The sequence below is a fragment of the Phaethon aethereus genome, assembly GCF_964289735.1.
Source record: "Phaethon aethereus genome assembly, chromosome: 4".
NCBI classification, from domain to species: domain Eukaryota; kingdom Metazoa; phylum Chordata; class Aves; order Phaethontiformes; family Phaethontidae; genus Phaethon; species Phaethon aethereus.
The window spans coordinates 53910046-53936643 of NC_138578.1; the positions used below are offsets into that span (position 1 = coordinate 53910046).

At 42.2% G+C, this 26598-nt stretch overlaps 1 protein-coding gene across 1 annotated transcript; it reads right to left on the reverse strand.

The window, feature by feature from the left end:
- CRACD (capping protein inhibiting regulator of actin dynamics) lies at window positions 1-25980 on the reverse strand (the record flags this gene model as incomplete). The annotated part of the gene is made up of 8 exons (XM_081999290.1): window positions 25846-25980; window positions 15964-16128; window positions 13022-13090; window positions 11537-11719; window positions 5908-9088; window positions 4276-4466; window positions 3028-3196; window positions 1-161 (listed from the first exon to the last, which is right to left on the reverse strand). The coding sequence occupies exons 1-8, from the start codon at window positions 25963-25965 to the stop codon at window positions 1-3; spliced, it is 4239 nt and encodes a 1412-aa protein (XP_081855416.1). The 5' UTR covers window positions 25966-25980.
- Between the last annotated feature and the right edge of the window lie 618 nt (window positions 25981-26598).

A 26598-nucleotide genomic window follows, 5' to 3' on the forward strand; every position in this document is an offset into this window, starting at 1 on the left:
TTACTTTATGATCTGTGGACAGTCACTCCAGGCTTTTGCTTTCCTCTTGGCTAATGCAAGCCAGGCTGGCTCTGTTGACACAGGGTTAGCATCAGGCGTAGAGAATCTCTTGGTCACCTCCTTTGCTAGTGGGGTTGACGGAACAGAATCTGAAATTTCCACTGTTTTTGATGGGGTGGGGAGGGGAAGAGAAAAAAAAACATTAGCTGAACCCTGTACTTTGTACTCCAGAGCTTTTGCTTCTCTTCTGTGAAGATGTTCTGATCTAAAACTTCATATTTATTTCCAGCTCTTTTAGTTAAATCTTACTTGTTACTGTATTTGCAAGATAATCAAGTTAGGAGGAGCTGAGTTTCCTTTTTCAGAGGTGACTCCAAGTAATGTAAATCACAAAAACAGGGACAAAATTATCAGTCTCTGTGAGATCCAGAGAGAACATTTCCAGTTTGCTAGTTGTCGTCTTTACGTAAAGTATTTTAATTACATCTGCAATGTAACAAAACAACGAGAAATAAAGCTGGAGTTTTTCTTCTCTGTGGTAATACGGCTGCTGAACATGTGTAACCCAACTGTATTCAGTCAAGAATTAGATTCCCTCTTCAGATGAGAGTTCATAAATAAGCACAGAGAAGAAAGCGGTCATATAGTTTTCTGCCTCAGTTAACCACTCCCATGAGACTATCCTGAAGAAGAAATGAACCAGCTTTCTCCAATAGCTGTTTGTTACCTTTTCTTTAAAACAGTAAATTTAAGACAAACAAACAGCTGTCTCAGCAAGAAAATGTGTTGAATAAGCAACTAATTTCTAACAAGCAACTTTACAGAGCAGAACTGCAGAAGTGTATTGTAGAAGGCAGGTGGGAAGACTGTTTAATTCTGAGACAGTGAATACCCTGGAAGGCAGCCTGGATAGAAATGAGTCCTAGCTAATCTGAAACCTATGAAATAACTCTGAAAATCTTAGTTACAAAATAGCTCCTCACTTATCTCCCTTTACACACCTTAACTTCTATGAGCCAAAAAGAATTTTTTGTTAAATGTTCAGATTCAGTCCAAATTACTTTTAGTTGCATTTCATTTTCAGGTTTTGAATGTTTTAAAAACGTTTAAAACTACATGGATGGCAAAAAATGTTTCTTTTCAATACATCTTTTAGCTATAAGTAAACAGTAGCCACAGCTATTGCTGTTGACAGACACTTTGAAAAGCTAATTATTTTAAAGGTTATGGTATTTTTTTCCTCTTTTAAAGGTTATACCCTCTTATCAGTTCCTGTTGTACAAGACTGAAGTGCAAGTCTGAAATATACCAACTTCTTCAAGTTCTGGGTGTTTTTTTAATGTCCTTAGAGAAGGACTCAGCAAACTTACTTAAACATGTTCTAGCCTGGTCTTCTGCCTTAAATACTCTCCTAATTGTGGGATACCCAAATCACTGTCATAATCCACATAGACAAATACTTGTATGTAGTATAATTGTGCAATTGATAATGGCTGCCTGGCTCCAGTAGCCACATGGAAATCCAGTCAGTATTTCCTTTAGAGCCAACACAGTTCTATGCTTTCGTGTGAAGTAGCTCAAAATTGGTAGTTCTTTCTGAATATACTGAAACTCTCATTCTAGTGCAGACAGACCGACCAAGGACAATTGGGTTTTGGCCCTTCTTTGATCTAATTAGGCATCATCTGTTGTGCTGGAGTTTGACTGTTGCTAGAATTGGCCATGTACAGCCTAACTTCACATTACTGAATCTTTCCCAGTAGGCCTGCACTAGAGCCCTGTTACCCAGGCTGGCAGGAATGCTGTAGGGCTTCTCCAGCTGGCCTCCTCCAAAGCTTCCACACTGGAAGCAGGCTAACAGGGAGCTGGAATGTTTTGGGCAATCTATTATGTGAGATCTTAGAATCGTTTGGGTTGGAAGGGACCTCTAAAGCAACATCTGGGGTTGGACTTGATCAAGTAAAACAAATTCTTGGGGATATTTGCACTGGCATGCAGCTGCAGTGCGGACATAGAGCTGCTGAACCAACTGAGTACAGGCATGCGTAGGGGTTGTTCAGCTTGGAACAGTCTGTTCTGGAATGTAGGAGTAGCACTGCTTTAGCCTTTACTATTACAGATCAGATAAATTAATTACCTCATTGCTTTCAATGGTTGCATTCTGTAGTTCTCGGCTCAGAGTGGTACTGAATAGATTTGGCTGATACGTGGATTTACTTTCAAAGAAGCCCACACTATTTACTGTGCCACTTGTAAAAAGTTCAACACCTAGCTGTGCCCTTCCCCAAAACCTTTTGCCTAGGAATAATGCTGGCTAGAGAAATATTAGGCACGTCTCTATATCAACAATCACCTTATACCACCCCAAATATTATGCCCTCTGGGGAAGTATTTATTTTAATGTGCCTGCCTTTTGAATACGTAATTGTTCTGGGTCCAACCTTCCATACCAAATACTTGACTGGGAGGGAGAAGTCAAAGTGACAGGCTACTTTCAACTGACTTGGTTAGTTTTTGCATTTTCTGAATTAAATGAGAATACTCATTCCAAATATTCTGGGGTATTTCTCCTTGGCAAACTGGGTGTGGGAACACGATATGCTTCACTTCCCACACAAATAAACTTTGCAGAAGTTAAGTATCATTGCCCCTCTGTGCTAACACCCAACCTAAACAGTACTGCAATTGCAATTTACAGTAAATCAAATCCCCCTAATATGCATTAGTCATGTTCCACAAATACTGTTGGATATGGCTTGTGGAGAAAGCCTAATTTTTTTAAACTTGAACTGGAGCATTTCTAAGCAAAGTAAGTAATACAGCTTTAAAAACCTGTTAAAATTACATACATCCAGCATACAGTCAGCACATGGGGCTGAGATAAGTTGGGTTGCCCCTTGCTGAAAACAAATGCATTTGTAATTCTAGGGCTAGTATAGAGGAAAAAAAATCATTCATTCTCAAAAACATGCGATACTATTTCTGAAGTGCATTAGTCCTAGAGTAAATCTCAATCTCTCACTGTACCTGTCACAGAAGTTGGAAGGGTGTTCGACTTCTTTAGCTGTTCCCTTCTTTCTAGTCTTGACACAGCAGTCTCAATTTTCTTCTCCCCTTCTTGAGTTGTAGATTTCTGCAGTGTGCTTGTTTTGCTGCTGCTGCTGCTTTTGTTATCTGACTGATTACTTACAGCAGCCTAGAACAGAGAAGGAAAACTGCTAAATGAGAAACAGTCTGGTGTGTAATGGCTACAAGTAAGAAATGTCACACTCAATGCTTTCATTCATCACCTGTCCTTTCCTTAACCTTCCTTTTCAGCAAAGGACCAAAATACTCTGGTATTTCTAAAACTAACAGCTATTAGAGACTGTAAAAAAACCCCACAAAGTTAAATTTGTCATGTTGTCATTTCAGGCAAAATATTGAACAGTTTGAGCCAACCCTACCTGTTAAATACAGCACTGAAACAAGTGTGCATCTGTGGGCAACTTCACACCCACTTCACATGCACTGCTGTCTTCTTCTGCCAGTTATCTATGTATGTAATTATGCACATGTCCACCAGAAATGTGGGTCTCACAACAGACAGCAAAATACACTTAGTTATCCACATAATCTCCCTTTTTACCATCTGCAGTATTTATATACGGCATCGCTGTTTGTGTAGCATCGCTTCTGTGCTGTGAGTAGAAATGTTTTTCTTACTAATAGAAAACAATACATAGTAAATAGCTATTCAGAGAACAGGAGAGAAGTGATACTTGAATTCAGTGTGTGCTTTAGCCATTTGGATGTTTCACATGACAGTTCATTTCTTTCATTCGTCTGCATTTTATCCAAATAATACATGTTACTATAAAAATAAATTAAAACATACTAATTTCACCTATAAATGAGTATTCCAGCTGTTATTCCCCAAGCACTAAGGCTTAACATCTCGTTTACTCAAGCTTTGAAAGCAGCGTGTTGCATACAATTTTTCTGTTCCGCCACCTGCACAGTGGTCGTGCTTATGATTGCTGTTAACTACCAACTCATATTAAAGCATCGGAGTTTACACTAAAATTGTCACACCTTTGCACAGTATTTTCTCCTGGAGGTCTCAGTTTTGCAAAAGGGAACTCCAGCCTACTTTTTACTCACTGTCACTTTAGCTTTTATGAAATCTTGAAAACTGAAAAATAGAAAAAATTCCCTTTCACATAATAAAACTGGCTAACAGTTATAATTATGGTATCAGTATTTCTAATGAGCAGGTTTCTAAAGATTGTTTACATTTTCTTTAGCCAGCTTCTCTGCTTGCTTTGCCTCTCTGGCTTGTCTCCTCTCTTCCCGTGTAGCCTGCTGCTCACGAAATCCCTTTTGCTTTTGCAGAGCTAATGTAATCCAAAGTGGTTGTGAAGTTTCAACTTTTTCCATCAATTTAGAGCCATCTAAAGAGTGCCTGCTCTGGAGGACTGGCTTTTCTGAAAGAAAACATGAAAAGAATTGGTTAAGTAATGCACATCTCTTGTCTGAAGGAAACCCATACAACTTCTCTACCTTGTGAAAACTCTGTAGCTAAGCCCATTGAATGCCATCATAGACCTTCGTGGACTGTATGTCAAATCCTGAAACAGATTTTATTCCTCAGGAATAAGGCCTAATTCAACACACTCATACAGCTGTCCAAATTTATCCCTTTTTTGGTGAAAACGCCTACCCCAGACACTTAGACTTAGAGCCTAATTTACTACAAATACACTGTGTGAGATATTTAAGTGAAAGGGATCCAGCCACTACATACTGCAGTTGCCTGCTCTTCCAGCCATAATCAAAGGAGGAGGAGTGTCCAAACTTTGGCCAAAAGAAGGGAGCTGAAATGATGTACTCCTGTAAATGCAACCCCTCTTAAAAAAATTTTTTTTTTTTTTCCTTCAAATCATCACTTGAGCATTTGACTTTTCTCTACCCTGCATGAAACTGGGGCTAGCAGCCAGTATAGAGTGGCAGGGAGCCGCACTAGGGTGCAAAGGTGCTCCTGCAGAGCTCAGTGAGCACAGAAGCCCACAGCTGGCCCAGGCCCTAGTCTCCCAGGCCTCCAGCTGTGGCTCCAACTAGTCTCCATAAATCCTCATTTAAAAATGGAAGTGAAAGGGAAAAGTGTGAAAAATTGTAAAAATAAGCAGCAGTTCCACTGAGATATGGTTTCAGAAGAGTCTTGATGCTTGCAAAATTCAAGAATGGAAAGAATGCTGGGATGTCCCAACTAAATGCTGAATTCCTGCCTTGCTCTTTTGAGCGTCCTTACACTGAAAGGGTAATTTTTACTCTTGCACAGAATACTATTTCAGGACACAGAGGCTTTCAACCTTCCTCTGAAGAGCCACTATGGCAACTTTAATTGTTTCTATTACTGAAGAGTGCTTCTGAAATGCAGACTCCTGTCCTCAGCTATATTGGGTTAGATAGTAGAGAATTTGCCCCAGGATAGGCACTATAAGGGGACCTAGATCCTAATATTTTTTAAGCTGGATAATATACCCCTAAAAAATAGATACAATATAATGTAAATTATAAAAATTACTTCCTTTGCTCTGATGACACCATTACATGGAGCACAAAGTCTCCCACCTGACTGACTAGGTAACATCTCTGCCAAGAAAACACACACACACTGCAGTTACCGCCTTGCAATTAACTTCCTTAAGCTGAACTGACACTGGTCATGCCGAGTTTCTGTGTATCTGAATTAAATTGTGGGGATGGGAAGTCCTATTCATTCAGACAACCCAAAGCAAGGTAGTGGTACTCCACAAATAACGTCCCAAGTAAAAATTGTATCTTAAGACCAAATTTCTTCCTCTGGACCTCCAATATCTCATTTTGAAAATGCAAATAACTAAATGACCTTTGAAAAACACATACCTTTCTTCAGCGGCTCAGGCTTTTTGTCATTTTTTTCCCTCCATGGGATACTTATGGATGGGAAAAACGACTTTTTTTCTCTGATTTCTTCCTCTTCATTTTTGTACTCACTGGATGGTGTGGGGTGCACTGCATTTGCTCTGTCGTCTTTTCTCCAGCCACCTTCTGATTCAGCTTTAACCAACCTTTGCCCAAGCGTGTCAGCTAGGTTTGATCTGTTCATTTTAGAGAGTGGAGATGATGGTGGTGTCTGGCTGGTTGGCTTTGGAGCTAAAGCAGGTTTCTGTGGGACCAGTGACTTGCATGCTGGTTTCTCATGAGGGGGTAAAGCACTCTGGCTGGTGGCTGGTAGGATCACTGGTGTGCCCACTGGTTGCGACATCTCCACCACAGTAACTGAAGAGCCTTTTGAATCTTTTACATTACCAGGGACGTTCACTCTCCCCATGCCAGGGGATGTACTCTCTTGTGGAGCAAAAACAGTGGATTCTTTCTCACCTTCTGTCGTAACTAGTGGGTCAGGCACACCGTCAAAACTATCTCCTGCGCTGTATCTTTTCTTTTTCCTTTGCTCTGCCTGTTGATCATAATGAAAACGTAAAGAGTAGTTTGTCCTTCGTAACTTTATCCCAAAAGGAGAAACATTTTCTTCTCCATTTGGTGCTGGTTTATCTGCTTTTTTTGTGTTGTTATTCTGCTGATTTTCCAGAGCACTGGGAAGTTCTGCCTGGGGTAACTCTTTACCCGGCGAATGAGGAAAACTTGGAACGAGGAAAGATGGAAGATCTTTTGCAAATTTACAGCCTTCTGTGTTGTCTGTCACTTCACTATGGGTTTCCATTTTCTCCTTACCCTTTTCAGCTAAGCTATCCTTAAAAGTGGAAGCCACATCCTCCTTCAAATCAGTGAATGAGCCAGTGGTTCTTCCCACAGCCGCTGTTTCATTGCCTTTTGCTGCACTTACATTCTCAGCGTCTGAATTGGTTTTTGAAGCTTCTGAAAATTTCTGCCATGCTGGTGTTATCGAGAACTTTGCATTTGCAGATAAGGTCTTCCTCAAGTTGCCATGGGGAGCACCTCGTCCTCGGGGTGTCCAGTCATCACTGTGTCTGCAGACACTTACTCGGTCTCTCTCGTTATATTTGCTGTTTTCTGTGTTCTTTAGGATTCTGGAGCGGATAGAGGCCCACTCAGCTAGTACAGCCTGGTTGTTCAGAGTCTCTTGTGCATATTTCATTTTACTGCTGCTGGGTTTGGGATCCTGGGGTTTTTTCTGGGCCTTCTCTGGTGAAGGAATGTCTACACTTTTTCTCTCTTCCGTTAAGCCAAGTAACGATTTACAAGCTGTGTCCTTTATCTGGTTCAAGTTAACTGCTGTGCCACACAGCTGTGCTCCCGTAACCAAAATAGCTGTATGAGGTACACACACAGATGACGGGAGTGTATGAGAGCCCTTGCTGGAAGCGTGCATCCTGTAGTCTTTGATGGATGGAGAAGAGAGTCCTGCTCCTTTGACAGGCATGACGGGACTCAGATTTACTTTCTGAAATATGATCTGTTTATCTCCAGAAGATACTTGAAATGTGAAGGGTCTGGATGCAGTCTGTCTTTCATCTACCTCTTGCCACCTAAGTTCTTCCCCTGTTCGCTTTTGCTCCTGAGCCTCAACTTCTCTCTTCAGTTCCTGGGCTAGGACTTCTGCTGTTTTATTTCCTTTTTCTGGCTGTTTGAGCTTTTGAGATCTTAATCCTTCTTGGAGCTTCTCCTCTACCAGGTGACTATCAGCCCCTCCAGAACACAACTGATCCTTGTCCTGTTGCTGTTCCAAGGATTTTTCTTGTTGGTTTTGCTGAAGATTTTGTCGTTCTGTGTCTACCTTCTGCTCCTCCAGCTTGTTCCACTCTTGTTCATTTTGTTCCTTTTGCTGCTTCAGTTCATCTTGTTGCACACCCTCTGCACTTTCCATGTGCATTTGTTTTGTGAGCTTGTGTTTTCTCTGCTCTTCCCATTTCTTTTTTGTATCCATTACTTGCTGAGGTTGCTCCTTCTCTGTCTTTTCTCCTTTCTCCTTCAAATGCTGCCTTTGTTCCTCCTGTTTCTTCTGTTGTTTGAGGCTCTCAGCTTCTTTCTCCTGCTTCAGTTTTCTTTCAGCTTCTTGAAGCTCTTTCTCTCCTAGCTCTTGTCTCTGCTTTTCTTCCTTATTTTGTTCCTCGAGTTCTTTTTGTTCCCCCAGACAACTTCTTTCTTCTTCCTCTTGACACTGTTTTTCAATCTCATGTTGCCTTAATTCTTCCAGCTGTAGCGTCTTCTGCTCCTCCAGCTCTCGTCTCTGTTTCTCCTCCAACTCCTTGCATCTCTGCTTTTCCCGTTCCTGATCCTTCTGCTCCTCCAACTGCTGATGTCTCAGCTCCTCCCGCTCCTGGAGCTTCTGCTGCTCTAGCTCTTGTCTCTGTTGCTCCTCCTGTTCCTGGAGCATCTGCTCCTCCAACTCTCGTCTCTCTTGCTCCTCTTGTTCCTGGAGCTTCTGCTTCTCCAACTCTCGTCTCTCTTGCTCCTCCTGCTCCTGGAGCTTCTGCTTCTCCAGCTCTCGTCTTTGTTGCTCCTCCCACTCCTGGAGCTTCTGCTCCTCCAGCTCTTGTTCCTGTTGCTCCTCCTGTTCCTGGCGCATCTGCTCCTCCAGCTCTTGTCCCTGTTGCTCCTCTTGTTCCTGGAGCTTCTGCTCCTCCAGCTCTTGTTCCTGTTGCTCCTCCAACTCCTTCTGCCTCTGCTCCTCAAGCTCTTGCCTCTTTTCAGCCTCCAGAAGTCTTCTCTCTTCTTTATGGCATGCTTGCTCTTCTATTTCCAAAGATGTCTCTCCTTCAAGGAGATACTGGCTTCTCTTTTCTTCGCAACGCCTTCTCTCCTGCTCTTTCTGCATCTGCTCAAGTTCTTGGCACCTTTGTTCTTCCATTTCTCTTTGTTCTTCCATTTCTACAATCTGCCTTATCCTTTCAGCCTCAAAGATGCCCCAGTGATCTTCAATTCTTTTCTCCTCTGCCAGCTGAAGCTGCTTCTGCTCATCTCTGTTCTGGATTAGCTTGTCTGCTATGATGTGTCCATTATAACCTGGGTATCTGTCTCCATACAGATGAGTTTCTAGGTCCTCTGGCTCAAATTCAGTTATCGTTAAACTTTGCGATCCCTAAAATTGGGAGACAAGTTTGGAGTTACTGACCGTTGCCTATTGGCTTGTTATTCTTTACAGTGAACAAACAATCAGTTGCAAATGTAAACCAATTTTTTTTTTTAAACAATTATTTAGATCCAGAGCCAACACACCAAACTCAGTTTAAGGGTCACATTGTCACAGATCCCATGCCTCTCACCTATTCCGATGATAGCCTTTAAAAGAAAGCAAGCATCCCAATGGTGATAACAGTATAATGCCAAATATTGAATCACCATTTGGTGTACACAGAATCATAGAATCTTTGGGTTGTGAGGGACCTTTAACAGTCATCTAGTCCAACCCCCACTGTAATGAGCAGGACATCTTCAACAAGATCAGGTCGCTCAGAGCCCCATCCAACCTGACCTTGAGTGTTTCCAGGGATGGGGCATCTACCACCTCTCAGGGCAACCTGTGCCAGTGTTTCACCACCCTCATTGGGAAAAATTTCTTCCTTAGATCTAGTCTGAATCTGCCCTCTTTTAGTTTAAAACCATTACCCCTTGTCCTATCACTACAGGCCCTGCTAAAGAGTCTGTCCCCATCTTTCTTAGAAGCTCCCTTGAAGTACTGGAAGGCTGCAATAAGGTCTCCCCGGAGCCTTCTCTTCTCCAGGCTGAACAACCCCAAATCTCTCAGCCTGTCCTCAGAGGTGAGGTGTTCCATCCCTCTGATCATTTTTGTGGCCTTCTCTGAACCCGCTCCAACAGGTCCATGTCTTTCCTGTGCTGAGGGCTCCAGAGCTGGACACAGTACTACAGGTGAGGTCTCACCAGAGCAGAGTAGAGGTGCAGAATCACCCACCTTGACCTGCTGGCCATGCTGCTGTGGATGCAGCCCAGGATACAGCTGGCCTTCTGGGCTGCGAGTGCACATTGCCGGCTCATGTCCAGCTTTTCATTCACCAGTACCTTGTTCCCTTCATCCCCCAGCCTGTATTTATACTGGGAGTTGCCTCGACTCAGGTGCAGGACCCTGCACTTGGCCTTGTTGAACCTCACAAGGTTCACATAAGACCACTTCTCAAGTTCAAATGAGATAATCCAGATTCAGACCTGCCATTCCAAATTTACAGAAGCCCAAGGAATAGAGCGCAAATTTCATATGCCTGTTCTACTACTTAAGCCTGCAATAATTAGCACCTCCTTAAGGGCATTGTTTTGCCAGGTTTTTCATGGCAAATCTAGCTGTTACTTGCAGAGACAGAAGCTGTTGCCTGCAGAAAAGAGCTCTGCAATGCTAGCCAGGAAAGAACACTGCTCAGGGAAACACAATTTGGTTGCTTTTCACAAATTCCGAGCCAGGATATCTTCCTCATTAGCTGTGCTGAGACTCCAGTTCTATTGCAGGAACCGTGGCACCACGCATGGACAGAGAACCTAGCGCTCCCCAGCAATGCCGCACTGATCCAAGGGATGTGCTAACTGCTGACTGGTTGTCCGTGCCTGCCCCACAGCCCTGGCTTGTGGGTGCAATACCTGCAATAAACTGAATGCGGATTTTCTTCACAGCTCATTCCTCGTCTCTGTAGCAACATGGTCTGAAGACGAGCTGCACCTGAAGAGTGCTTCCCAGCACTCGCCGTGAGGAAAACAGCTCAGCTAATGCCCTGCCTAGCTATCATTTGTTGAGCCATCATTTGGCTCCAGTTAAACATTCTGTATAAACAAGCAGTTTAAATTTAATTTCTTCATTGCAAGAGGGATAAACGCAAGCACAATGGTGTGGAAGAAAGGACAGTGGCCTCTCCTGAACCCTGTATTAGTTGAATAGTCTTGTCCTGTTTACAAGCACTGGTAAGATGTCAGGATGAAAAAACAAAATAAACTGCAGTTAAGCGTGCAAAGCAAGGATTTGATAATTCACTCTAGCTGTAGCAAGAGCTGTGTTTCTTAAGTCTTATTCTTTCTTACAAGACAATGATACTATCACTGTCAGAACCGATCCCAGTTTTTCAGAATCTATTTTTAAACCCAACCAAATTTTGCACTATCTGACTGCAGATCAGCATTAACAGTGGCAGATATCCTTCAGACCTTTATGACTTAAATTTCTTACTAGGAAAACTAGAATCAGAAAGCTGTCCCAGTGTAAAATTCTAGTGGAAGTACACTGGGTAAAAGTAGTATTTGTCTCAACTGGCTATATGAAAACGTCTTTGCATCTTATCTCCAGCTATGGTTTCATCTTTAGGTCTCTATTTTGATTTCAAGATAAAATGAAAGAAGCATGCACTTTGTTTTTCCCTGAAGAAACAAGATTTGTCAAAGAAGCTTTCAATAGCTAACTCCAGCAGTGTTAATCACATCTTAAGAGAGTTCTCTGTCTATAGTTACTCCTGGTGCACTCGGTTATGGTTATTTTTTACCCGGCTTCAAAAGCAACCCCCCTCCTCTCGCTATTTGACCAGTAATTCAATACCTTTGTTAATCTCTTGTGCTTTCGTGACATCCTCTGCTTTTTTGGCTTCACTGACAGCTTGTGTTTAGCTGCACTGTTGTCTAGACGAGCAACAGCCTGGGGAACTGCATCCAAATTGATTGTTTCAATAGTGCCAGAACAGGAAAATTGTCTTTTTGGCCGAGATGATTTGACTGGAGTGACCTGTTTGTATCACAAACGCAAGAAGCTATTATTAAGCTATTTGTTCCATATAAATAAATAAATAAATACACACGTGCACACACACCCCAAAAGCCTTTGCAGTTTTGAATTCAAAGGACGGACTTACTAGCAGAAAAGATTTCAAGCCCTGTTTTTCCATTATACAAATCTTGAACGTTACAGCTATAGTATCTTCCTATTTTCAGTACTACATGTTTTTATACTTTCCACTTAAAAATTACTTAGACCATTCTAACTGAAGTTTTTTCACAGTTTAGCTCCACTCAGAAGTTGTTTGGAATGGGAAGGGCAGAGGCAGAATTTTAAGCAACATCAAACACTGAGACATTTTAAAGCTTGCTTACTGTGGGAAAAATATCTACATCTTTAAATAATTTAGATTATACACTTGAGGCAAGAGCAAATCAGATTGACCTATCTAAGCATTATAACAGAACAGTTACAGAGCTGTACTATCTACACAGGAGAGGACTACAGTATCGGATCTCAGGCTGGCACAACGCCTGCGGAAAACTTTCCCTCCACGGTCATGTGGAGTTGTCCAAGCTAGCACCAACGACCAGCAAAAAAATAATGTAAGACAATACTGGCTTTGATTGGTGTTTTTTTTTTCTCTTGCCCCTGAAATATTTGGGTTCAGAAAGTGCAAATATGAAGTGATTCAGTAAGACTCCTCTCATGAATAAATACAGTGGCACTGTATGTCTAGATGTGTATGAGTGAGCCTGTAATCAGTCTCTCCCGTAAGTCACCGAGCTATCATCCCGAGACTGGTATTTGGCACAATCCAAGTGGAAAAAGAAGACAGAAAAAAAAAAAAAAAAAAAGGAGGGAGAAAACATCTCCTGTAAGAAAAGAAAATCATATACATTGTTTTCAAGACAGCTCTGTAATCTTCCAAGGTTAAACAAATGCTAATTAGGGAACCAATTACTTTAAAAGCTGATGGAACATTTTGCATATGCTTATTGAATTACAGGTAGGCATAACAAAGTAGTAGAAGTACTTATGAAAATTATGGCTCTATGATTAATACATCAAATGCAGGAATGCTGCAAGACTGGCAGAGACCAAGTTCTGCTGTTTCCTCCAATCAACTCTTACAGATTTCTCAATCTCAGTTATTGCTTATTTACTAGCCCCCAAACTGTGCAACGTTCACAAATCTTGGGTGATCATAAAATCATGAAATGTGTATTAAAGCAAAAACTGACGGTCAGGCTTCTAATAACTAAAATTAGAAATCAACTCTGTGCAAACTGAGCGTAAAAGTTTTGTTACCTTTTCTTCCACTTCATGTCCTGTTCCAGGCAAATACATTTTTTTCAATGGATCTGGCGTGTCAGTGGACTAGAAAACAAGAAGATTACCACAGCTAGATATTAAAACGTAAAGGATCTAGTAAGTATGGTGTAAAGGACTTGTGAAAATCATGCAAGTTAGAGTTGGATTTTTGCCCTGTTTAGTGTCACTGCAGAATTGATGGATAAACAATTCTTGTTCCTAACAAGAGCATGATTTTCTCTCTGTTACTCCTTGAATCACTGCTGTCTATAACAGAAGCTGTCGCTGCTACAAGACACTACGAAAGGCAAAACACTCACGCTTCCTTAACACGATAACCAGGTTGAAAATCAAAAGAAAGAGGACAGCTTTGTAGGATTTCAATCAACTCTTAATAACTTTTATTTTCTCCTGACCTACACCTAAAGAAAAAATACAGGAACCTGATCAGGCATTAACTCTGCTGCAAAGGTTTTCCGCTCCGGGTTCTTGGTGATGACTCTTTTTACAAAGCAAACCAGCTTCCCCAGAGCAGTCGGAGTCTATCAGTCACTAGGGCTCCTTAGCTACCGTCCCCTCCAAAGGAGGGGATTTTTAAGGTGCAGGGGTTGAAGCAGCATTCACCACACCCAGAAACATTGTGTTTAATCATTATATCACAGTATTACTTCATGACCTAATGAGTGTTGGGATCCCATTACACCAAGTGCACGTGATTGATTGTTAGTATAAAGCTTAAAAAAAAAAAGATAATCAGCTTTACAAATAGAGGTTAAACGAAACCCAGAAGTCTTGCCATCAATCCAAGTTACTCACTCAGGAAAATCAAAACTCGTAAAGCAACACCGGAAACCTGCTTGTGGTAGAGCAGCACTATGCGGTCCTGGCCACCAACTCCCGACAGAAACCACCCCGTCCCAAGGACCTATGCAGATAAACCTGCAGAAGAGTTCCAAGGCCAACAGCAGAGACAGGAGCAGAAAGCAGGCAAGCTGCTGTGCACCAGAAATCTCCGAGAAAGCGGGCAAGGAGCAGCAGGCAGCCAGAGAAAAGGGAAGTGCCGCGTGCTCTGGCTGACCCTACGCACGTAGCATTGGTTCCGTAGTGCCTGCAGTCTCTTCTGAGTAGGGACGTTTGCTCCTTCAGGATTTGGAAAAAGAACTATATAAAGGGGCATTAATTTTGCTTTCAAAACATAATATTTAAAAGACTAGAGGTGGTAAGGACAGCACCTCTCCCTCCTTATTACACAAAAATACTCCAGCGTTTTTTTTAGTGCTTGATTTATTTTCTCCTTTGAGCCGGAGGTCACTAGGTGACATTCAGGTCTCCTGCAGGACCCAGCAAGGAGGCTGGCTGAGCAGAGAACGTATGTTGGTACCAAACACAGAGTCTCGCCTAATACCAGGGTACGTAGCCTAGACCTGCCCGCAACCCCACTGCGCTTCTTGTGCACACAGGATGCTCTTGATTCACCTGAACGGCCTGCTGCCAAAGCGAGTATTCGTGAAGCAGAAGAAATACACCTTCCTTCGGGTGCAGGCTGCAGAGGGAGAGGGGCGAGTGTGCGGCTCCTACCCAAACGCCCGGCTGCCTGGCAGGTCTGACCGCAGCTGCGCGAGGAAGTGGCCGCCGTGTCGCTCCTTGTGAAGACTGACGCAGAATTTGGGCCACCCCAGCCACCAGTCTCCCTCCGGTGCGTTTGACTGAACGCAGGCAGGTGCTGCAGAGGACGCTTACGGCCTTTGCCTTTCACGCAGCTCGCACCAGCGCCGAGGAACACGAGCCGAGGCTCGTGGCCTGGCGTCCCTCCAGGATCCCACCGGCTGCATGCACATGGTGGGCCGCCGCACGCCTTCCCCAAGGGCTCCCAGGAATAACGCTGGCCTCCTCCGGCCCGGGAAGGGCGTCCCTCTGTCCCCTGCACTCCCTTCAGCCATTGCAGCAACACACAGAACGGGTCTTGCCTTAGAGGATTTCCAGAGAGCTTCTATCACTCGCTGTGTTTCCTCACTGCCTGAACAAGCCCTTTCCAGAAATCTGAATGCCTGCAGTTCCTGGTACCGTAATCTTCACGGATAATTGGAGTAGTTACAGAATCACAGAATCACTAGGTTGGAAAGGACCTTCAAGATCATCAAGTCCGACCATTAATCCAGCGCCACTGTGTCCCCTAAACCATGTCCTGAAGTGGCACATCCACATGTTTTTTGAACACTTCCAGTGATGGTGACTCCACCACCTCTCTGGCCAGCCTGTTCCAATGCCTGACCACCCTCTCAGTGAAGAAATCTTTCCTAATATCCAATCTAAACCTCCCTCGGCGCAACTTGAGGACATTTCCTCTTGTCCTATCACTAGTTACTTGGGAGAAGAGGTCAACACCCACCTCACCACAACCCCCTTTCAGGTAGTTGTAGAGAGCGATAAGTTATTTGAATTATACTGGATGTTTGGATTTAGGGAGCATTCTCAAAATTGCCTCCTTTGCCTTCAGTTCCTGTCCACGAGATAAATGGTTATTTTACCCCAAGGCCCAGGATTTTATGGATTTAGGCTCCAGACCCCTCTCATTCTGGAATGATTTTCCTTTTTGCCATTTGATGCTGTCCACGACTTTCCATGCTGGGAAGTCTGTATTTCAAGACATCTTCTGTCTCAGAAAAATCTCCTGTCTTCTAGCTACACTGCGAGTGGTGTCTGCTTTGCTGGAAGTTCAAGGCAGATGTTCAAACTGGTAGCTCTGTGGGACCCAGCTCGGGATACCAAGAGCACACCCTTCTCACCAGTCCAAGAGGCACGAGCTGAGAGATCCCACCCACATAAAACAGCCCACTGAGCTCAGCTACGCCTCACTGGAGACATCTGCTACGTCCCAGTGAACCTTACTGTCTTAATACTGTTATAATGCCATGAATATGTCAACGTAAAGTGCTTACTTTATTACCACTGTCTGAGATCACTGTGTCCTGCTGAGTCTCAATCTCCATGGGGCTACTGAGCAGCACATCCTCTTCTATATCAGCGTTTGCCTCCCCCATTGTCCTCACAGAAACTGTCATTTGTGGAGGCTGCCCAAATTTTATATTCTTGGCCAACTGTTGCTGAAAAACGAGAAAAGAAAAAAAGGTATTTATATTATGAGCAAAACAAGCCAAGTCTAGCACGCGCCCCTTCTCCATGTGAAAGCTGCACAGAAACACTCAGGGCAACTTCTGACTCTGGGCAAAAAGATCAACTTGAGGCTCACATTGCTGCAACACGGTGGCCACCACCTCTACTTTCTTCCCACAAAGTGACCAAGGTTACGAATTTACTGCATGACTTCTGGTTTTGGATGATCAACTTGAGTTCTCATCAGTGTTGCCAACTTTTGAAAACTTCTTGCGAATTGTGGAACATTCCTTCTCTTTTTTTAATCTATGCCCTAGATTAAGACTTTGTTTATGCAACCTAATTATGAAGCCTTACTGTTTCAAAGAAATAAGATCACGAGCCAAGTGTACGCTGAGAAGTTACAACAGCCCCAAAAGGCAACCTTTTTTTTCTCCAGCCCCCACACCCTGCATCTCATGCATCTGTAGTTCTTAGAGATATGCTTATTGTAAGGTTTAGTTGTAAGTTTCAAATGTTAAGGGTTTGACATAACCTTGCCTTAGAGGAGGCAAATTCTCAAAGGAGGCGAAACCCAGCTTCTTTGAGATGCTTGATCTCACAGGAACAGCATACAAACCCATGTCCGCTCATGCTCACGTGCACTGCCACATCACCACTTTTCCACAAAGAAGGTTGTGCAGGGGACATGCAGTAGATGAATGGATAGAAGAGCTTTCCCATAATTTATTTCCCTTGTTGAAGTAATCTTCTCTCAAGGGTTACAAGAAAGTGCTCTTGAATTATATCAAGTGTAAGATGAGTAAAATAAGTAGCATATAATACCTGTCCTCTGGTAGGGTGAATTGAAGAAATTACAACCCTGGCTACTGCAGACATGTATCATACAGTCTTTGAAAGTGAACTTTTTGCAAAAGCATTAAAAGAAATGCTCTAGAAGGAGCAAATGGAGTAAGGAACATTTGTTGATAGATTTTCTTCCTGAAATATTTCAAGGAATCATTCTCAGGAAGGAAGGAACCGTGGAGTTATTTTCTTGCCTTACTCTCTTTCAAGCACAGAAAATTCTCTAAAGGAGATCTCCCATTTCTATCTTGTGTTACTATGAACATCTACAGCTCAGCAATACTCAAGTCAGCTGTGCAGCTTCTATTCAATGGGAATGTCAGGTACATAGATGGACTCCTGACATGAGTTTGCTGCTGAGAACTGCAGAAGATTGGAGTAGACAGCGTGTAAAACAAAGATTGGGTTTTTTTCCCCCAATAGCACAGAATCAGTACCATGGCTTAGATGAGCAGTTGACAAGGGAACATATGCTTTAGTAGCAGCAGATGGACCTCTAAAAGGATCCAGGTCAGATCAGTCTTGCTTGCCATTGTTGCCCAGTGGACTAGACTCTTATATAAAGTTTATCCATATTACCCCAAAATATTACCAGATTTCTGTATTGAACTATTAAGACAAAAAGTACATGCAGAGTCCCCTCATAATCAGGTTATTAAATTAGAATATTTTTTCTCAGTCTCCTCATTGAGTTACACATCATTTATGCCCATTTGGATTTGGCAGAAAGTAATGAAATTCACCTAGTACATAATTTTTGCCTAGCGGGTAGTTTTGAACGGCAGACTTTTATTCCCACCTAGATTAATGGCAGCGCATCCATAGTCTAAAGGCAAGGGTTTCACCAAGTCCTCCCAAGCTTTCGTGTTAGCAGTGCAATTCTCTGACTTGAAATCTTACATGTTTCCACTGTGTGAAGGGGAGTTGGAGAGAGCAAACAGGTCTGTACTGGACAGCGTGAAGGCTGTAATTCTGCTCTATTCCTGCTGGTCCTCTGATGCTAGTAGAAAATTATTTCTGAACAGCTTTTTAATTCGATAATGTTGTTTTCTGGGTTGAGACTGCTCCATACTTCTTACAAAAGCCATATTCCTAGACAAATAGTTTTCCCAGGCAGAAAACTGGAACTGTCAGCCTTACCTGAGCAACAACCCAAGAAACTAAGGATTTGTGCATCTGTTCCATGGTGAGAACATGCATGCATGTACATATAGCTTGCAATTTGTTTTGGAAGAAGGGATGGTCTGTTATTCTCTCGATCTTCTGATCAAGTTCTTGACCTATTGTGTGTGCAATGCACGGTGGGAGTTGTGTGGTGATGGAGCTATTGTGGAGAATGGTCTGTGGTTTAAAAAGAATGGCCTTTTTAATTGTCATCAAGGATGCTTGAGGGTTCTGCTGTAAAAATGTGTGTTTGTGCATATAAAAGTTTAAAATGTTATTTTTCCTGATATTTCTAGGAAATAGAGTATACTCAATATTTATGGACTGTACACAGGGGGTTTTTTTAAACTTTTAAAGCTTCAAAGTAATTTATTTGCTCAGACTTGCATAAATTAGTTTCAATATTGAAGAAGATACTCGAGTAGCCCTCAAATTCCTTCCAAGACAGAAGGCTCTTTTCTGCGTTACTTACTTATTGAAATTTTTTAAACAAATTTAGCTTAAATGAACACCAGTAATAGTTTTCCATTGGCCAATTTCTTTCAGTGCATTCTGATCTCCAAAGCTGATGCTGAATACCAAAAGTCAAAATCTCAAATAGCTTATTGTTACCACTGAGCAAATTTATTCTTACTGCTTTCAAAGAGCAACGTAAAACCTGCTCCTTGTTCTTTTTAAAAATGTGCTTATACTGTAACTACAATGCAGTTCTCCTCTCTCAAAAAAATTCATACAGATACGTTCTCTACCTGGTCAATCATAAAGACCCTAAAAAGGCATCATCCCTGAAAGAAAAAACCCACAACTTTTACTTGGAAGAACACATACAGTCCAACCCAGAGATGGAGACACATCAATTTAAGCTGCAAGGCCACTGAGGAAAGACCATATTCCATGAAAAGGAGCATCTGCTTTACATTTCTCAAAAGTTTCAGTTAGACATTTATTTCTGAACACAAAACTATAAATCCTCTGTACTTGAGAAGTCCCTGTGCTGACAGCATGTGGATGATGGTTGCCTAAGGAGGATTATTTGCAACTCCGGTCATTAGAAGTTGCAGGCATGACATTTTATTCTTCTACCACTGCACAGTCATGCACAGTGTGTTTAAATACCCTTTTGGAAATGTCCATAGATGCATATTGGTCTCAGTTAAATGAACATGGTGTCTTTTGGTTTGTGCAAGAAGGCTTGTAATCTAGCAGTCAGAAATCACCATCCTGCTCCAAAATCTAGCTGTCATCTAGAAGCAGATGGACGCTTCCTGCCTGTCCCTTCCACTTCCAGCCTTATCAACTCCAACGGGCTTTCCCAGTCCCACAGTTTGCAGCCAGTGGGCAGGCACTTCCACAGGACTTGCAAACCATTCTCAGCACCAAAACAGGATGGCTACCACATGTGACAACTACACCATGAAACAGCGGCTGGAGGGACCACACACACAGGGGAGCTTCAGGATGGGATCATCAAGCTGTGCTCCAGGCCAGATTTACCTCACCCCTGAATTTTCTTCTAGGAGACTCAAGAGGTGCATGAGAATTTGCCCATTCACACTCAACGCGGGTGGCTACTGGTGTGGTGCCGTTCAGCGTGAGGCGAGGGGCAAGGCTGCACAGCTAATAAAGGCAAAGAGATGCTGGGAATTTGGAAAAAAAAAATTAGAAGTTTGCATCCCCAGTTTTTAAAATCTTCCTCACTAACTGGGCTGTGACACAGGCCCAATTCTATTTAATGCAAAATAATTTGTTAAAACATGATACTACTTAACTGACATCTTTATACCAGTTTACCATTAATAACTTCAGAAATAAAACTCCTAAGTTAAAGTGCTCTGCATTAGTTGGCACCTGCAGCAAATTAAAAAGCTTAGACTTTCAAAGCACTCTTTGTGTTCGCATAGGAAATGCCACAGAACAAACTTTCCGTATTAACCGGCAGGGAGCCCAGATCGGGCTGTACATCTCCTCTTTCACTCCAGTTTGGCTCCTCTTCTGTGTACATGCCTGCTTGCACACGTGTTGGATTCAGCCCCCTGAAACCACATCGTTCTTATGGCTCCGTGCCTGGAGTGAATCCAAAACCGGATCTGCTGAGCTGCTTACTCTGTTCAGTTAAAAATCATTGAAACAGAGTGTACTATTGCAGCCGATTCCGTTCAAACAAGTCGTACAAGAAATGCTGGTCATATTTTGCCTTCAACTCAAATACTTATTTTAACATCTGATTGCAATGCCCAGATATATAAACAAATGAAATTACATTTTCTAGTTAGATATAATTGTGACATAATGACTTCATAATACTTGTCCTAAGAAGAGCCATACTGTTGAGATTCCACTTGGTCCTGTACAGTCTCTCACAGTGACCCAAAAAATCAAATGTCTTGGGAATATATAAGAACAGGGTGAGCCTGTATTGAGATTTTCCTTGTAAACGCTCCAATGATTTGTGGCATCTGAGGTCTTTTGGAGTCAACAGCCAGTTGGGAACTTTTCTTTTATGAATTTGTTTCATTGGTCTTTGAACTCTTATAGATATTTCATGAATGAGTGCTATATGACAATGAGTTCTACAGTCTAGCTATGCTTAAAGAAATATTTGTTTTTGTTTGAAAGTGTTACTAATTTCAACTGATGCTCCTGTCTTCTCATGCTGTGAAAGACTGAGCAATTGTCCTCTATTTTCTCAATTCCAATCATGATTTCATGCATCTCTATCATATTCTCTCTCTTGCCATTTTTTTTTCTAGGTTGAAAAGACAGTTTATGTAATTGTTCTTTCTATGGAAGTGAGTCCATTTCTTTATCCAAACAGAAAAATCTGCAGCATATCTAAACAAGCAAAAATAAGCAGTTTGGGTTTTTTTTAATCAAAAAGAGAGAATAAATTGGAAAGCATCGGGTGAGAAGTTATACTGGTATAGCTGAAGGCTTTAGAAAGTAAACTAGATGTAAAATTAACATGTAAACATACTAAAAAGGAGGAAAATAAGAAGTATTACCACAGGTGTTTTGGATATAAGATGCAAGGAGGGAACTATTCTACTCTCCATTGCTGGAGCAGCATGTGGTTGGAGGCATTACACTTCAAGAAAGATTTTGGGAGACTCCAAAGTAGAAGAACAGTGAGGAAACAAACTGTATATGGATCTCTAGAGATATGTATTTGAAGCAAATCCAGATGCAAATGAAGATTTCAAGTATACAGTGGCAATGGACCACTTACAGATGCTTATGTGTTAAGAACAAGACTTTCTGGAGAAGCCTGAAGATACGTACAGGATCTGTGGCACTTGTCACCTGAGTCTCTCCTTGCAGAATACCAAAAGCAAAGCAGATGTGAGTAAGGAAAATGGAAGCACATTTCCAGGGCTTAACATGATCGATCACAGGAAAAAGGGAGTCTGCCCCAGAAATGCTAGAATGTCTAAGAAAAAATTATAAATTCAGTTTATGAAGTGAAAACAATTGTCAAATGTGAAGAAAACAGCTGCAGTGGCACTAGAAAATATTGGCAACAAAGAAATTAACTGTAAGAAATACAAAGCTGGGCAATCATGCAGTGAAAATTCACTCCAAATTCTGTAAAGTGCAGAGCATCAAGTTAAAAGATAATAGCGTTGTGGTTTAGCAAACGACTGCGTAGCCATGTTGAGATCTGGGCAACATCAAACAGAAACAACAGTGGGAATGGCTGGTAGAATACAGATGTGCAACGCACAGTAGGGGAAGCACTGGCTTGATCATTAGCTAAGATATGTCAATGACTGAAAGAAATGGAATCCAGAACTGAACAGTCATTAGGTCTGACAGGAAGAAAATTATTGGGGACATTCATCATTACAAAGCCAGGGAAATGTGAATTTAAAAAGTGGTCCTTTAGAATTTGACCAAGAAGTATGGATTCCCAAGACATACTTTATCATAATTAATATCTGTGTAATAAGTGTGTGTTTTACAAATTTACAGAGCAGGGCGTTGGTTTGTTTTAAACCATGTGGCCACATGAAACAGAAAAGATGTAGCCCAGTGGTTCCTAAATGCAGTAAGCCGTATGCCACAGTCAAGCATTTCTTGCCACAGCCTCACGGATGCCAGATGACCTGAGAAGCTTCCAGTGAAGGCAAGAGGTGGAGAACAAGCTGTCCTCCTGCCTCCAGAGGCAGCAGCAGTGCCACACCACGGTATTGCCACAGCAAAAGGGAGATAATGGCTTAGATGCAACACTCAAAACAAGTTTCCATTTTACTTGCTACAGTTTTTGTGGGCCTGAAATAAAAACTGTCTTCTGTTCATTTGCTGACCATTTCTGGCAAATGTCAGTACTAGGAAGGAGAGTCACAGCTGCAAAATGCGAGGAAGTGGATCTAACACACTTTGATGTAAGGAAAAAAAAAACCCACTAACTTATGGAAGGGAAGGGTGTAAAAACAAGCTCCCAGATTTCCTTTTAGGTTTGTTCTGACACACTGCTAGATTTAGATTTTAAACATTCCTTGTGTCTCATTCACAGTCCTGTATGAGAAGTAAAGCGCCAGATCCCAAGCAGCCAAATGAGTTCAGCACTAAGAGTACCAGTGCCTGTGTACATCTCTGTGTACCAGGTTCAGGCTGGCTTTCTACGCTGGGTCTTAAAAACTAGGTAATGATAAATCTCAGCAGATCCAAAGGACAAGGAAAAGACTGCTTTTACAACAGCAGATGGCTGGAGCCAACACAAAATAACTTCAGGATACACAAAGGCTATTGGAAGTTAACAAGAAGTCGGGCTTTTCTCACGCCAAAACCTTTGAACGTGACGAAACCCATTTACAGAAAGCCTGATAAGATGAATGCTGCCAATCTGAAAATCAATAAAAAGAAATGAGAGCTATTTCAGAAAGAACATATAATCAGAGAGAATTCCTACAGTAAGACGCTGAACCAGGGCATATGCTGGCCAGCTGCCCAGACTGCTACAGAGTTTTGCACCATCACACAACATTTTTTGTGGGTTCGTCAACACTCCAGAGTCAGCAGAAATGCAAGGCAAGAAGGGGGAAACACTTTCGTGGTTAGCAGAATGAGATCCAGCACCATCAGTATACAATGGCTTGCATTCCTATTCTGATTTCAGAAACCCTTTTCACCATGCTATCTGTTGGGCTTGTAAGCACAGTGCCTCTTCCAAAAAAGATTTAAGTTTTCCAGGAATGTTCACTGTACCACCCCACAAAAAAATCTTGAATAAGGTTAAAATCTGCAGAGCTTTTGATCTCTGTTTGGAATACAGTGAGTTCAGAGCCAGCACAGGCAACACTTCTTCATTGAGGAGCATCTTTCCAGGCAAATGGAAACTGGTAACACTCTGCTTCCACCATGACATTCAAGCCTGGGCAAAACCACAGTAACACTGCTGGGATAGCAATAACTTTACTGGGAACTGGCCACAGAACTGGTTTTAAGGAGTGCAGCACTCTTCAGAAGAGATGACTGTCTCTCCTTGTTTCACCATTTGAAGAAGTACAGACGTTGCCAGTGGGAGTGAGCTTGCAGAAAGGGCCTTCAAAGGAGATACAAGCTTCTGATAACCGGAGACTAAGTATTAGTGTTTTCCGTGACCGCAAAATCTCGCGGTAAACAGTCTCCTTTCAGGACACTACAGCAGAAAAAGAGGATGGGGTATGGAGTGCATAAAACCTTCAGACAGGAATGATAGTCCAAATAACTGATCAGACCTGGGACTCAACTCTTAAGGTCAACCTAAAAATGTGCAATGGGATTTTGGCATGATCTTGTCCTAAAACTCAGGGAGTTGCAGAAGTGATGGCTAGGGAAATGGGGACAGTTAAGTGCTGGGCAGCAGGTTTTGCAGGTACAAGAGGTGGCCCCTGGGCTTGTTATTAAGGAGCCTTTCCATGGGGTTATGAAAAAAATACATGGACATTTAGATTTACTTCTGTGTAAATATGTAAATAGTTAAAAGTGGCATTTACAATCTGTTATGCATTTGCTTTCTGATTGAATGGGCTGGATATCACAATGCTCTGGATATCACCATCAGCAGTAGAGTGGAAAAAGCTGAATCGGGGATGTTGTTACAGGCTGGGTTGCAGCTATATTAAAGTGATAAAAATGAACCACTGTCCTTCAACTTTAAAAAGGTAAGCACACTTCTGACATCAAGCAGCTGAAACAACATTCCCCCTTAAGATACATGCAAGTAACCGCATCAAAAAAGGCTCATGCAAAGTTCACACAGGCAAGAGCTTATCACAGGCTATTTACTCTGTGACTTCCAAGGGTGATTATTTTTGCTTTGATTTTCTTGAGTTACCGTCTGCTTAGTGAAGATGGTTGTTAGCAACTGCAGTAACTGCAGTTTTTGTAATGTCTCTGAGTTTAGTGAAGGCAACAATTTCCATTAGAAATTTTAAGGTGAGTTTGGAAATGGGAGAGGCCACTCCTTCAAAGCGAAAAGGTATTCAGAGAAAAGCTAACGTACCGAAGCCAAGACAACAGATCCTACAGAAGTCAGTGGGATCCAAAAGAAGTGAGTGTCCTTTGTATTCAAAGGACGCTCAAGCATTCTGCAAGACAGGTCCAACTACCTCACATCTTTGCCCAGAGTCAGCAGTCATTTAAAATATAATGGTTTCTAGCTTGGAAAGTAGCATGCATTGAATCTACCTGACCCAAGGAAATTTAAGCTGAAAAAACAGCACAGAGAAATTGGAGCCGTCCTAGTGTGGTTTCGACTTCCAAGTTCCTCCACAGTCAGCATGGCCATCGCCGTTCAGGTGCTCTCTCTGCTGACAGCACCGGGCAGGAAGAAGGAACAATTTCATCCTGAGGGTCGGATCCGTCTACTGTGCGTGATCTCTCACTCACCAGAAAACATGGACCACAGGTAGACTTTGGACGTAAAAGAAATCAATGGTATTTTACCAGTCAGCCACAGCATAATGGCACCTATACAGTGTTAAAAATTTATCAGCATTTTGACCGGACCTGTCAGCATCCTGAACTGAAACGTGCTTCTGAAAGACAGCTCTTTCAAGGTCGAGATAGGCACAGAGCTGGGAATCTTACAGATGTACAAGAACTAAAGAAAAAATTAGTTAGACCACTAATGGGACAGAGTTCTGGAAAAGAAGGGAAAGCAGATCATGTAAAGCTCTTTAGAAACAAATACCCAAATGTGTTGTTGATGCAGTTACTTATGTGCTGTTTGCTTTGGAGAGATAAAGCATATCCACCTTTCATGAGAACCATTGAAAAGACAGGGAGAAAAAGAAGGAGAAAAAAATGTAATAACATATAAAAGGATAATTAAATCAGCTTTGCAAAGAAGTCTTACTATGCATGCCATTCCCTGCCACCAACACCACCTTCATTTTTTTGCTCTACCACAGCTGTAGGTCTCAGGCATACAGATCAGGACATGCCAAAACCATGAGTTCAATTCAAATGAGCTCCACAAGATGCAGACATTTCTGCAGATTTGCTTGCAGCATCACTGCCATACCTTTCGAGACCAAAACCTAGATCTTCTGCAGATTATCCAAATTATTTACATGGCTTTTGGCCAGACAACTTACATGGCTGAGAAACTGCCCCAAGGCTATGGAAAAGCAACTCACCTTTACCCACATTTAACAAATTCTGGAGACTGTTTTCTACCACACTTTAAATATTTTTCCCTTACAATTTCTTACCTGAAGAGTTTTGACTTTTCCTAAAACGTTCTCCTGTGACATTGCTTGGATGGCCTGTTCACTCTCTGTTCTCCCATCAGGTATAAAAATACTGTCATGGGAAAAAGCTCGACTGCCCATAGAATAATGGGAGGACCTGCAAAAAACAGTTGAAAAGTAAATAAGCACAGCAATTAATTTTAAGTGTTTAATTTACATTAAGAATGAGCCTTTGTATGATAGCTGCCCTGCCTGCTCCCCTTTTCCTTCCACATAAAAGCCTTGAACATTCTCAGAAGAGAGGTACCCACATATTTTCTGTTATTAAGAGTTTAACCGAGGTACACGATTCCCTCACATACAGTTTTCCTCCTCGGAAGGACAGAGCGTGGGGTGTTTTTAATAGGCATCTTGCGAAGGTCAATCAATTTTCCTTAGAAGCCTGAAATCTAAATGTTACTTTTAGGATACAGGGTAGATGATGGTGGTGCATACGCTACCACGCAGCATCAAGAAAGCCTGCATTCATGCTTAGTCGCAATGCTTGGGACGGGCTGTCATTCGTGGCCAAAGGCAGACAGCAGGTCCTAAGCAGAGGTAGCACTGTAACACAAAAAGAGGCTACACACTCTAGTAACCTACTTCTAAGGAGCTACCTCGTTTAGCCGATTACTTAGCTGTTCCTATCACCACGAGTATGATCACGCTGACAATAAAGTGTTATCATCAACCCCCTCCAAATTGTTAGGAAGCTTATTACACCATCCCGTGTGG